Genomic DNA, 12303 nt, shown 5'->3' with positions numbered 1-12303 from the left:
CAGCATTGTGGTTCTTTCCAGAGGTGGAAGAATTAAAACAAAACAAGCAAGGCTGTGTGTTAGTTGCTGCTGGCATTGCATCAGAGGACATTTGCATAAAGTTGAGTGGTGCAGCTGGTTGCCTTTTAAATCTCTGTAGCCCACCAGGTACAGCCTGGCTACACGATGAATAGCAGCCAATCACTGTTCCAGCATTTCGAGTTTGTTCATGTGAACTGCCTGCCTGTGTTACCTAATAATCAATAACTTGTCCCCCACATTTCTCCTTCCTTCCATCTCCCCTTTGCCTCTTCTGCCCTCCCCATTTCCCTGTGCTGTATTTAATACATTCCATCATCACCCTCCCTCTGGCTCACCCAGCCTCTTCAAGGAGCTGTAGCGGTTGATCTCAGGTTTCATGGCTGCCTCGTAGGACGGTGGCAGCTGAGCCAGGTTGTGGAAGGAGTGCGAGAATGACGGGTGGCTGCTGTTGTGTCTCATTCCCGCTCCAATAATGCTGCCGCCACCGAGACTCGGACCTTTCCCGCTACCACCTGAAAGCAGGGTAGGACCAGAGGAGAGCTGGGGGGTGTTGTTCATACGTGCTCCACGCTCTGAGACAGAGAGAGAAAAATGGAGGAAGAGAAAAAAGGGGAAAAGGACAAAAAAGGTGATTTAAAGCAAGTGAGGAACAGAGAGAGGGAAGGGCGAGAAGGAAAAGAAACCAAAACAAAATAAATAAAAGAGGGTATCGAAAACAGTAAAGTAAAAAATGAGATATATGGGGATTATATACAAAGAAAGAAAACGGAGCAGGAAGAGGGCCGAAAGAAAGAAAAAGTGGAGGTAAAGAAGGTTAAAGAGAAGGAAAAGAAGGAGAAGTGGAAATCAGAACAAAAGAAGACGATACAGGCTGGTTAATGATCAGTAAACACACAAAGTGTCTCTGAGCTCCATGGCGACCATCTATAAATACAACTGTGGTCTGTTGATCTGAGGCTCGAACACAAACATATGAGCCACATGTAAAAACACAGAAATACACTGATAGCATCAGGAGGAATCTATACACACAAACATTCACATTTATGCAAAGTGCAAAAGCAGCACATCGATCAATACACATAAAAATGATTTGTCTTATGTAAGATTAGCAGCATGGGGGAGGGGCAGGGGTGTCTGTTTTGCAACATGTATACTCATATCAGTTACATCATACAGTATACGAGTACATTCATATTTTTCCAACAGCAAAACAGATGGCACTTTAAATGACCCAACATGTAGGTGCAAGCAGCAGCGACCCAACATGTATAGGTTCTGTACATTTAAACAAGGACAACAAGCTCACAGTCCAAATGTCCATCTGCAACTGATGAACACGTGCTGCCCATTGCTGGATCACTGTTCACCTCTGAAGAGTGATTTGTAATGTTGAATTCACAAAAAAAGACACGGGGAGAAACTCTATGAACTGCTGTGTTTCAGCAGAGGATGTGAAAACGGGTTAAAATTGCGAGAACGTACAGATAGAAAACAGCAAATAAAAGATTATGTAACTGTAAAAAAAACGGCAATTTGCTGTTGTTTCCTGTGTTTGAGACAGACGCAATCGATGTCGGCTCCATTCTGGGTGGTAATGGTTATGGGCTGCGATCTTAAGATTACTTGTTGACATATACTGGTCATTGACCACTGACAGTAATGGGCAATAATGGCCAATAATGTCTCCATCAAGTGTCACCCAGGGAACACACACCACATTGACTTCTTTACCATGTATATTACACACACAGTGGGAAAAAGCAATGCTAGCTCTGAGATCATATAGCTAATAAAACATGAACTCAGCATCGTGACGACTGAGCAAAATAAAACCAAAAAGCAACATACTGAGCTAAATGTGCTGTTTTTATGTCATGCTGCAGAATTAGCCTGGTGATTTCCAAGAGTGCAAGGTAATCGATTTTTTTGGAACACCTACGATGGCTGAGAGAGAGGTTTGATAATAGTGTCACGGAAAAAAATGAACTTCAATGTGCGCAGAGTATCTGACTCAGAGTATAAGTGTTCTGTTCTTGTGTCCTCACTAGAGACTGTTAATGTTATCTAACACAGGAAGAGTGAGGACACATCTGAAGTAAACCAAGGACAAATAACTCAAGGTCTCCGATTTTATATTTATAACCAAAGATTTTAAGAATTGCCGACACACACGTTGTGCACACGCATTAAAGAAACACAAATGAAGGCCATCATCCCATGTTAATAGTAATGTTTTCAGTGTCACCAGAACTGCAGAATAGTCTAAAAAGTGATATCTAATAGTGACATTGGTTACGAAATATGGGCTCTTGACTTCCTGTTTAACATCCTTAAACCACATATTGACAATCTTTGCTTAAAGCAACATTTACTTAGAAACCTTTAGTTGAATATTTACTCCACCTCTGTTTTATTCTTCGCTGTTGCCTTCTTGTGTAATTCCTCCCCTGAGAGGCCCATGTAGGTGTAATATCCTGGAATAATTTACACTGAAACAGCTTTAAAAGTTCAGTGGAAATCATGCCTGTCATCTTTGTCCTCTCATTTCAATAGAAACCTCACTCAGGCAGCCATGTTAGATGCACCAAAACAATTTCTGGAGCTAAATCACTTGCGCCAGCATTGCTTTTTTTTTCCTCTTGATGCAAAACCTGGGGAAACAGATTCAGGTAAGAGCTTTCTTAAGCCAAGACCCATGCTGATGTGCAGTGTCAGCTGGTAGCACACTGGCACATCACTGCTACACAGAAAGAAGCAGCAGCAGCGCATTTAGCAGGTAGTGGGTGAGGGGGGGCAGACAGGCTTCAATAAGCAGAGGGCAGGCCAGACAACTTTTAGCTCACACTCTTATGAAAGATTGGCCACTTTCAAAGCAACGATGTGCGGCAATATAAATATGTGCAAATGTTTTACAGCACAAACGTGTGAGGGGCCACAAGGTCGCGTTGACAGTGGCACAGCCGTTTTAAGAGCGTAGGACAACAGGCCGTCACACCAGCGACGACAACACAGACAAGACGGTGTGGCAGGGAGGCCGCGAATCCAGTCGGCAGCTCGCCACCACCTCTGTTGGACAATGCTGCTAACCACAAGGCTTACCGATGGTAGCAGTGTGTTTGGGGCTGGAAGCAGACCCCTGCTGGTTATAATGGTGGTGCAAGTTCCCAGCTGCAAAGAGAGCAGAGCCGACAAACTGATGGACAACCACTCCAGAGACACAGTAAGCATTTGTGTCGAGTAAGCATTTGTGTCAATAAAGAGAGAGAGAAAGACAGAGAGGGACAGAAAGACGGAGACAGGGCAGGAAAAGGCAGTCCCTTCAGGAATTGGCTTTATTTTCTTGGATAATGTTATTTTGCTGAGACACATTTCTACAGCTGCAGATAACGATTATTTAAAAATCACATTACAGATGAAACTGCTTGTTTTCTTTGATTATTATATTAGAAATTGTTTAAATGTCAGAAAACAGTGAAAAGTGTTTGCTGTAATCTCTAAAAGCAAGCATGACAAAAGCACACAATAACCAGGTGCTCATGTTAAAATAAATCCACTTCAATGTCTTTCAACTATGATCCCTCTAATATTTAAGTGCCCAGCATCTGATGAGAGAACTGTGAGTAGTTGGACACTATGCTAACAAAGAAATTCTGTTTCTTTTTGCTAAAGCCTTGAAGTCATTAAAGATAAAACTCAGCAAAATCCTGGAGAGACTGAAATAAGAGAATTTGTTTTCTGTGAGAGAGACAGTGAAGGAAGAAATAAAGTGTGTGTGTGTGTGTGTGTGTGTGTGTGTGTGTGTGTGTGTGTGTGTGTGTGTGTGTGTGTGTGTGTGTGTGTGTGTGTGTGTGTGTGTGTGGTTGTGTAAACAGTTAAAATACAACAAAGCAAATACATTCACCAGCACACTTGTGTTCAAGGCTTGTCTCTGATTTGCATGGTTACCTTAAAGAGACGAGTCAAACATCTAAAGAGCAGAGCATAAAGCACTTGACATCGCTGGTCTTCTTTGCAGTAAAAATACATAGATTCATATATTTCAGCAATTAAACACTAAAATAATTCAGTTATAGGAAAAGGCCTTGAGTAGCTCACTTTGGGAATTGTGTTGACTTTTGATAGTGAAGAAACAAGAAAGAAGCTTTTTCTGTAAATGAAAGTGACAGTGGTCACTTAAAACTGCAGCATGAGAAGTAAAAGATCTTTTATGTAGTATAGTGTGTTTTTACTGCTTTTTCATGTACATAAATATTTGTTTTTGCCCAATAAATCACATATGTGATACACTGTGGCTAACTGGAGAGGGTAACTAAACAATAATAAGTGTCACACACTAATAATTACACTTATTATGTCATTTTTCATCATTTTTAAACAAAGACCCACTTAACTTGTGCAATTACTTCTAAAAATAGCATCTGGCAACAATTCAGTCACAGCAGATGTACTCCACCTGAAGTGTGATGTGTGAGGTTTAAATAAAAGCAGCAACAATTATCGTCCATGTTACCGGGGACGTGACAAGCTGGCTTGAATTTCTGTTTTCACATGAAAACGTGTGTAATTAATGTTCTCACGTGAAGCTCCGGCCACTTACTGCGGTTGTCTTTGCTCTGCAGAATGGGGGTGTAGAGGTTTTTGGAGGTGCGTCCGTCAGAGGTGGTGGTGGTCAACACCGTGCTGTTGTTCCTCTCTCCCTGCTGCACCGGGCTCGACTGGTGACGCAAGATATCCACCAGTGATCTGAAGCGGCGAGAATGGATGGAGAAATGAAGACAGGAGAAAGGACAAAAGATAAGAAGAAAAAGAAAAGGTCAGAAAGAATGTGGAGGAGATATTCAATAACCAGACTTCATTATTTTGAAAGTTGTTTTATCTTCAAATCAATCTCTTAATGTCATATATTTAAGTTTCCACTGCAGTTTAGGAAATATTCTTCTGAATACACAGAAACAGTATGAGGACCATATTTACAAAAACATTGAGGACACCCAGTGGAGCTGTCATCTAGTCTCACCTGGGCATGTTGATGTCTCTGTTCCGGGGTCGACGTGCAACCTTGCTGAAGGCGATCCTGACACCCACAGCCACCACCACGGTGAAGGAGATCACCCCTCCAATCACATAGCCCGTACTGTTTTTAAAAGGAAATACCATCAGCTCACTCAGCATGGGGCTAGTAGTTCCACTATTTTTACGACCTTACCAGGTTTTTCTTTCATTTTAATTTTATACCAAATACTATCTCTGCTAATTCCTGACTGGCACTTCTACTACCTCTATATATTTTTTGCTTTTTACATCACTTTAAGTAGTTTGCTAACATGCAGCTAATCTAATAAAATTGACATGAAGGGATCAAAAAAATAATGACTGACCTGCTGCTATGTTGCTGAAGTGTCTCGAAGTCCGGGTCGGGCTTGTTGCCTGCAGGTACGGTGACAGGGACCTGTGGGTCGGCCCAGACGGGAGACTTGTAGTTGGTGCAAGAGTCCTGGTCCAGTCGGTTCCTCTCGTGCTCGCAGCAGAACCGGTAGTGGCAGGTGCCGCAGCAGTAGATGTAGCTGCCCTTGGAGCAGTTGAACGTGCTGTCAAAGTGCCCCATGACATCGAAGTAACCTCTGTGGAACAAATTAAGTTGATCAGACACATCTGTCACTCGTGTCACAGTATGTGAGCTATCTGCAGCTTCTCTACTCATGAAATGTGGACAGCGTGTTCAAGCAACAAGGGGCAGGTGAGAGTCGGTAAACTACTAGGCCTCGTTGATTTAAGCATCAAACCCAGACATGGATGGTTCTGTTAATGTTTTCAAATTCAAAACATTTCCATTAAGCTAATGTCTAATTTTAACGGTCATATTTGATTCATCTCTGAAGCAGGACCATGAAAGGATTCATTTGAAGCAACGGACTTGAAATGATGGTACCTGCTAATGTTACCAAACCTAGGAAGCAATCACTGGTCACTGTTGCATTTTCTCTGTTGCTTAATCAGGGAAGTGCGGGTTTAGGCTTTACCAAGATAAGAATGAGCAGCAAATGGAGGAAAGGCTACTAGACATCCTGCTGAGAAGGCAGAGTGCAGATATATAGACAAATGACCACTACGTTAAAACCGGCCTAAAGCTTGAAGGAACTTTAATGAATTAACACGCTTTATGTAAGTTTTCGATCTGTTTGTTGCTGCTTTGGATTGCTGCTCATAGTTTGCAGTGTGTAGCTGCTCGCCAACACACAACTGATTTAAAGCTGATTACATGTTGCCTAGAAACAGCAAGACGCCTCTCAGTGCAAAATAGAAGCTTTAGAGAGATCGAGATCAGAGCTGCAGGAGGAGAATCATGATGTGCCTCGCCGAGTGTGATAAACACGTTACAATGATGGAAATACATTTGTGTTGTAAAGGTGACAAAGCCTTCTGCCTTGAACTCTTAAAGCCTACTTTATGACCATTTGGCTTTATACAACATGTTCTTGCACCCATAAGTTTGATTTCTAAGAGGACACTGGTTCCCTCAAGTGCTGAATAGATTCATACTGTACCAGATGGTTTAATAACCCTACAGGGTTACTGTTTTGCTTATGGTTCTTCTGAAAGGAGAGCTATTAATTCATTTAATCTAATTTGCATCATTTTTAAAGAAAATGAAGTGAAAATTATATTGTATAAGTTCTACTCCTGTATGTGTTTATCATTTATTTAGCTTTGTAAAAAACTTTCCTCCTCCTGTCAAAAACAACAATTCTGTATTTTTAATCGTCATCACAACTCAGGGTGCAGTCAAATCAAATGTGATCCCATTGTCTATTGTATAGAACCACGACTTCTGGCCAACAGAGCAACATCAGAGTAGGAGGTGATTTTGGTTTTCAGCTGGCAAAAACGTTGTTTACGTTTGCCAAGAATGATTGGTACTGAGGGGAGATGTGCATGGAGGTGAGCAGTTATACAGCTCTGTATCATGCAGCACATCATATTCTCTAAGTCACCTTTAATCTTTCCACATTTTAATCATATTTCAGGGATTGCACTTTAAATCCTGCACAGATATTTGAAAGGTGTCATTTAAAGATGCTTCAACTGCATCAGTAGTTCCTGCTGTGAGTTTGACACACAGGGGGAATTAAACGCCAAGAATATCATTCCAGCTGTACCTGCACACGTCCACATCCACCAGTTGTCTCGGAGGTGGAGCCACCTGCGCCGCACCAAGTGGAGGCTTGAGAGCGTCAGCCGTCACGTTCCTTGGCAACATGGTCTGAGGGAGGGGCTTTGGTGGGAGCTCGGCCATGACTGGTCGATCATCTCCATCCTCCACCTCGGCTGCTTTCGGCCCCACTTTGGGTCCAGCGGGCGGGGGTGGCAGTGGTGGCTTGTAGCCAGTCAGGAGGAACAAAGTGGAGCCTGTTTTAGCAGCTGCAGCGGAGCCACGGCTGCTGGTCAGAGTCCTGACATCACCATCAACAGCGCGTCGCTCCGTGGTGAGGGTTACCGTGGAAACAGCAAGGCAGGATGTGAGGATGAGAAGCAGCGACAAACAAAACATCACTCCTGAAACTGTAGGTCTCATTGTTTTATCACAAAGGTTTTCAGCTGTTACAAAAAAATGTTCATAAACAGCTCCAGATGCGTCCTCTTCCAAAAGTACAGTTTCTTACTGTCATGAAAAATAAAAAAACAAAAACACTTGTGTATGAAAAGTCTGAACTCCACAGGTGAATTAATCCCTTCTTGTTGTGTACACGCTGCACACGTGCAAAGAGTTTCTCTCCGAGTTCAGCAGATTCACTTTGTTTGGCATTTCACTCTTTCATAGTGTAAACATTTCTCTCCGAAGACAAGTCCTTCCCAGAAGCAGCTTTTGTAAACATTGAGGTCTTTCAGAGTTTTTAGGCCCTATACAAACTGCCTGCAAAGTGGATGCAGTTCTGACATAATCATTTAGCACAGTACAATGTTTTCTGGAATCTGATCAGACTTTTAAATTTTGGTCTCTTGGTTGACAAAGTGGATTTTTACAGTCTACTGGCCAAATGTTTAAATCCTTAAAATAGGCAGTACTGTTTTACAATTTCTGTAAACAAAATGAGTGTTTATGACACAAAAGTCATGATTTATGTAAGACAATGGAAAGTGAAGTCTGTAAACATTAAGCTCTGTATGTAAACTTTACTTCTCATGTTTGATGAGCTTTCACAAATGTTTTAATGAATTCTAGTAGGAGTTTGGCACTTCTGTTGTCCTGTATGGAAACCAATGTGTAAAATCACACGTGGAAAAATAATGCTTCTTCTGTAAATCAAATCAAATATTCAAGCTCTGTGTGTCTCGTGTGTGTAACAGTGCTGGCAGCTTTAGAGGTCTCAGCTTTGTTTGGTGAACATGCTGAGAGGAAGTTGGGTTAAATTTGGCACAAGCTGTCACCTAAATATTTTTCTTACATCAAACTCACAATTTGCCAAATAAACAAGCTCTTCCTTTCAAAATATTTAGAGGAAGAGCTCCAGTAAAGGTCAATATGCTAGAAAAGTTGGCTTAAATTAAAGCAGAACAGTGAATTTAAAACTTGTCAGCGGTGACTTTGACAATTTTACTGCTAAATGTCAGCATCAAGCAGCAGGAAATCTTTAAGAAAAAGTCCTTCTAGAGGACAGAGATCCGTTCAATAAATGAGCATGTGAAGGCATCCACAAAAGAGTGATCGATCGCGAGGGACTGGTGAGAAAAAGAACGAAAAGGTAAAACTGCGAGGATCTATGTGCGTTTGATACCCTTGTGTGAGTGTCTTTGCTCTGAATTTAGCTTGGCCCAACAGAAGAGAACGAAGGAGGGCTTGGGCCCGGTTCTAGCAGGGCAGCGAGGTTCTGCCCACAGAACAGACATGAAACTGTCCGGATTCATCCGTCAACACAGCGGAACACGGGACGACAACGGTAACTCAACGCGGTCACGTTCACCGCCACACTTGACACCACAGGCGGATTCAGTTTGGAATGCGGTCTACAGAGACGCAGGTAGAAAAAGTCAGAGCTTACAAAGCTGTTCTGTCGTCCAGATGTAAGAAACGGAGGGTTCTTCTCATTAGCAGTTTATTCACTGACTCCCTGAATGTGTATGTGCACCGATGTGACTCAATATCACTTTGCCTTAGACATTGTGAGGTGTTTTATAAATGTGAAAGGTATCTGTATGGCTGGTGTTCAGTATGGCTTTAGGTTATGTTTTTACAAACTGGAGCTGCTTCCACAAAAAAATGTAAATACAGTGAAAGGTTTTCAATTGCATGTGTTTATCAGAATAAAAGGAAGAATGCAAAAGAGGTGAAGAGGTCACTGGGATTAGATAAAGGGCGCTTCCAGGCTGTTTCGTGTGGCGTAATCGAGCGCCGCATGTGGAAGAAACAGAAGACGACAAGGACTGAGAGGCCTCTCTCACATGAGCAACTGGAAGAAGGAGATAGGCAAAGTGTCAGTGTTTCACAGCGCAGACGAGGAGACAGAATATCTCTAAGCCTTTGAGATAGCAGCAGTGGCGGTAGTGGTGCCTATATTCATCAGGTTACACGTGGCTTGTGTTGCCTGTCAGTCAAACGCCATCCTGCTGAAGCTTTAAAATGTTCAGATGGCGTCGGAGTGTGACAGAGAGTTATCACTGCTTACCACGCTACTGTCTACAAACAAACCATTAGCTGGAGGATCTGTTTATAAAGCACTTTGATTCGGTAATGCACTAATAATCATCCCAGTGTGGAAAATCTTGCAGTTTTAGCATAAAAAGCCGCAAACACTGACTGAAGACAATGGATATAAACCTTTAAAGTTGTTCTGTGTTCTAAAATATCTCTTCAATAGGCTGTAATGAGTATGTGGAGATAAAATGTGATTTTAATGGGATGAAGAATGTTCTAACGTGTTAATGGAGAGAGACATAAATCTGCATTTTAGTTACTAAATCAGGTTTTCAAAGTTAAATGACTAAATAAACTTTCTTTATGATGACTTGGTGATGGTTAAAGATTTTTTGCTTCTTCTCTTGACACAGTCAGTTTGGCCCCTGGTTTTGGTCTCAGAACAAAACAGCAGACGAGCAGGGTGACGAGGTTTGAAATCTCGATCCCAACGGCGACGAGGAAATCAAAACAGTAGAGGAAGGAATAGGAATGGGAATGAGGAACCACGTGGTGCAGGGACAGTCGTGATGAGATCCAAGCGGCTTCTACCTTCTCTCTGCTTCTTTTCTCACAGGTTCACATCTGCCCGTTCACAAGTTCTCACACTGAAAGAGAAGAAGACAACAAGCAGGGGGTATTTGATTTTATAGAAATCACTTTTGACATTTGTCATATCTCAAATTGCTCATCGCACTTCAACTAATTATGTACAACGTAATTTGGTACTTTTTTTTTATTGCCTGCATCAAACAGGAATGTAACACTTGAAGCTTAAGTCACAGGCACATTATAATTTATATGATAATTATATTCTCATCTAATCAATTAAAGTGTCAGAAAAAAAAAAAAAAATCTGCCCACGGTCCAAGTGTTTCTTCTAATTGGCTTGTTCTGTCCAATCTACAGCCCCCAAACCCAAAGATATTGACTTCACAAAGCTATAAAACACAGGAAATCAGAAAAATCTTTTAAGCATTTAAGTAACATTTAAGTTTGCTGACATGACTCTAGGTAAAATCTTCATGTGAGTCTGTGGTGCACAGTACAAAATATAGATATTTTAAGCTAAAATACGGAATCAAAAACCAATGGCATGTGTAAGAATGTACTTTTGTACCATTAAATGGCAGCAAGAGACAACTGTTTAGTTTGAAAAACAATGTTTTTATCCCTCAGAATCTAGAAATTCTGCAATGATGTTTACTGCTGCAGCCTGGCTGTGATGTTTTACACCAGTGAAACTTTAAGTAAGGACAAAGATGTACCCCTACAGAGTCAGGAAACACAAACACCACAACCTAACTTCAGGGTATTTCTAAAGGAAGCTGATGTAAGGCTTTAGGGTAATTATATAAAGAACTCTTGCCATGGCCAGTTTAAAGTGAGAATACATCTTAACTGAGGTTACCTATACTGGTTTCTATCTCACACACACACACACACACACACAGTACAGTATATATAAACCATCAGCTGACAGAGGAGATGGAAGCAGCCGTGATCTGACTTTGATTAAAAGAGAGCAGGCAACATGACAGCTGCTATATGGACTCATCTGACAGAAGGACAGAGGAAAGAGTGTGTTCTGTTTACAGAATGAGGCCTGCAGCACTGGGAATGGGAGGAACTCCACATAACTGTATAAAAAAAATATATTAAAAAACTAACAAGCGCTAATGGTGACACTGTGTAACTCCTATTTAATATAAATAGTACCCATGACCTGTGCAGTTTGTACAGTATGTGTACTGACTGACATATTATCTTTGGCCCTTGTGATTCTAGGTGAAGTCTACTACTGCTGCGACTGTACTCTTCACACAATAACTAGATAATATCTACAAGAAGATTAGCTTTTTCCTCCTGATGCCTATTGTTAGTCAATTAGTCTGACTGGACTCTGACAAAGATTAGAAGTGAGTCGTTCTGTAACATCGCTGCGTGTCAATCAGTGAGCTGTGTTGTTGCAGTTCAACAGAGAGGAAACCCTTCGCTTGAGAAGAGAACAGCACATAAAGAAAAGTCCCAGTTCAACAGTTTATACACATCAAATCAACATTTTTGCTGCTCACAGTTGTGAATCAAGGACAATATTATTTGAGGCAAGTAGTTTGTGAAAGATCGGAGTAAAGATGAATATGTTCCATCTCCTTTTTCAGGTTTATTAGTGTTAATGTCAGTGAAATTAGTGAGGGCCACTACAAACTGTGGTATTTCTGGTGAGGGGATGTGAATGGATTTTCATAAGAGAAGCTGACACTAGATTGATTTTCTGTTTGCAACGACCCAGTTTATTTCTGCATTGACTTTATATTCTAGACATTTATACTGCATTTCAATATAATTGTATAGATTTAATCTATTCATTTCAGCCATCTCTATTACTGTTTTATCTTAATCAGCTGTAAATCTTGCTGTAAAGACGGTGGATCGTGTGTTTATGATTTTATCTCTTGTGGAACCAGACAACAACCTTTCAGTCCACTGTATGTCTGTGCATATTGTGGTAAGATAATAAAGCTTCCTAATGTTAATCTTGGAACTGAATGAGTTATTCAATATCAAGATCAATATTAAGAATCCTACAAACGGTGATTTGTGATTTG

At 41.2% G+C, this 12303-nt stretch overlaps 1 protein-coding gene across 2 annotated transcripts in view; it reads right to left on the bottom strand.

Moving 5' to 3' along the window:
* Positions 1-12303, bottom strand: part of shisa7b (shisa family member 7) — a 31882-nt gene that overhangs the window by 7534 nt on the left and 12045 nt on the right. For both annotated transcript variants that reach the window (XM_026348000.1, XM_033326219.1), the window contains exons 3-7: positions 7182-10302; positions 5403-5645; positions 5042-5158; positions 4622-4767; positions 357-593 (exon numbers count right to left, since the gene is read on the bottom strand). In XM_026348000.1, the coding sequence (XP_026203785.1) occupies positions 357-593; positions 4622-4767; positions 5042-5158; positions 5403-5645; positions 7182-7597 (1159 nt within the window). In that variant the 5' untranslated portion in view covers positions 7598-10302. The remainder of the gene's footprint in view (positions 1-356; positions 594-4621; positions 4768-5041; positions 5159-5402; positions 5646-7181; positions 10303-12303) is intronic.

The sequence above is a fragment of the Anabas testudineus genome, chromosome 11 (genome assembly GCF_900324465.2).
Source record: "Anabas testudineus chromosome 11, fAnaTes1.2, whole genome shotgun sequence".
Taxonomy (NCBI): Eukaryota; Metazoa; Chordata; class Actinopteri; order Anabantiformes; family Anabantidae; genus Anabas; species Anabas testudineus.
Note: the sequence above shows the minus strand (reverse complement) of the source record. Positions and strands in the feature narration are given on the sequence as shown.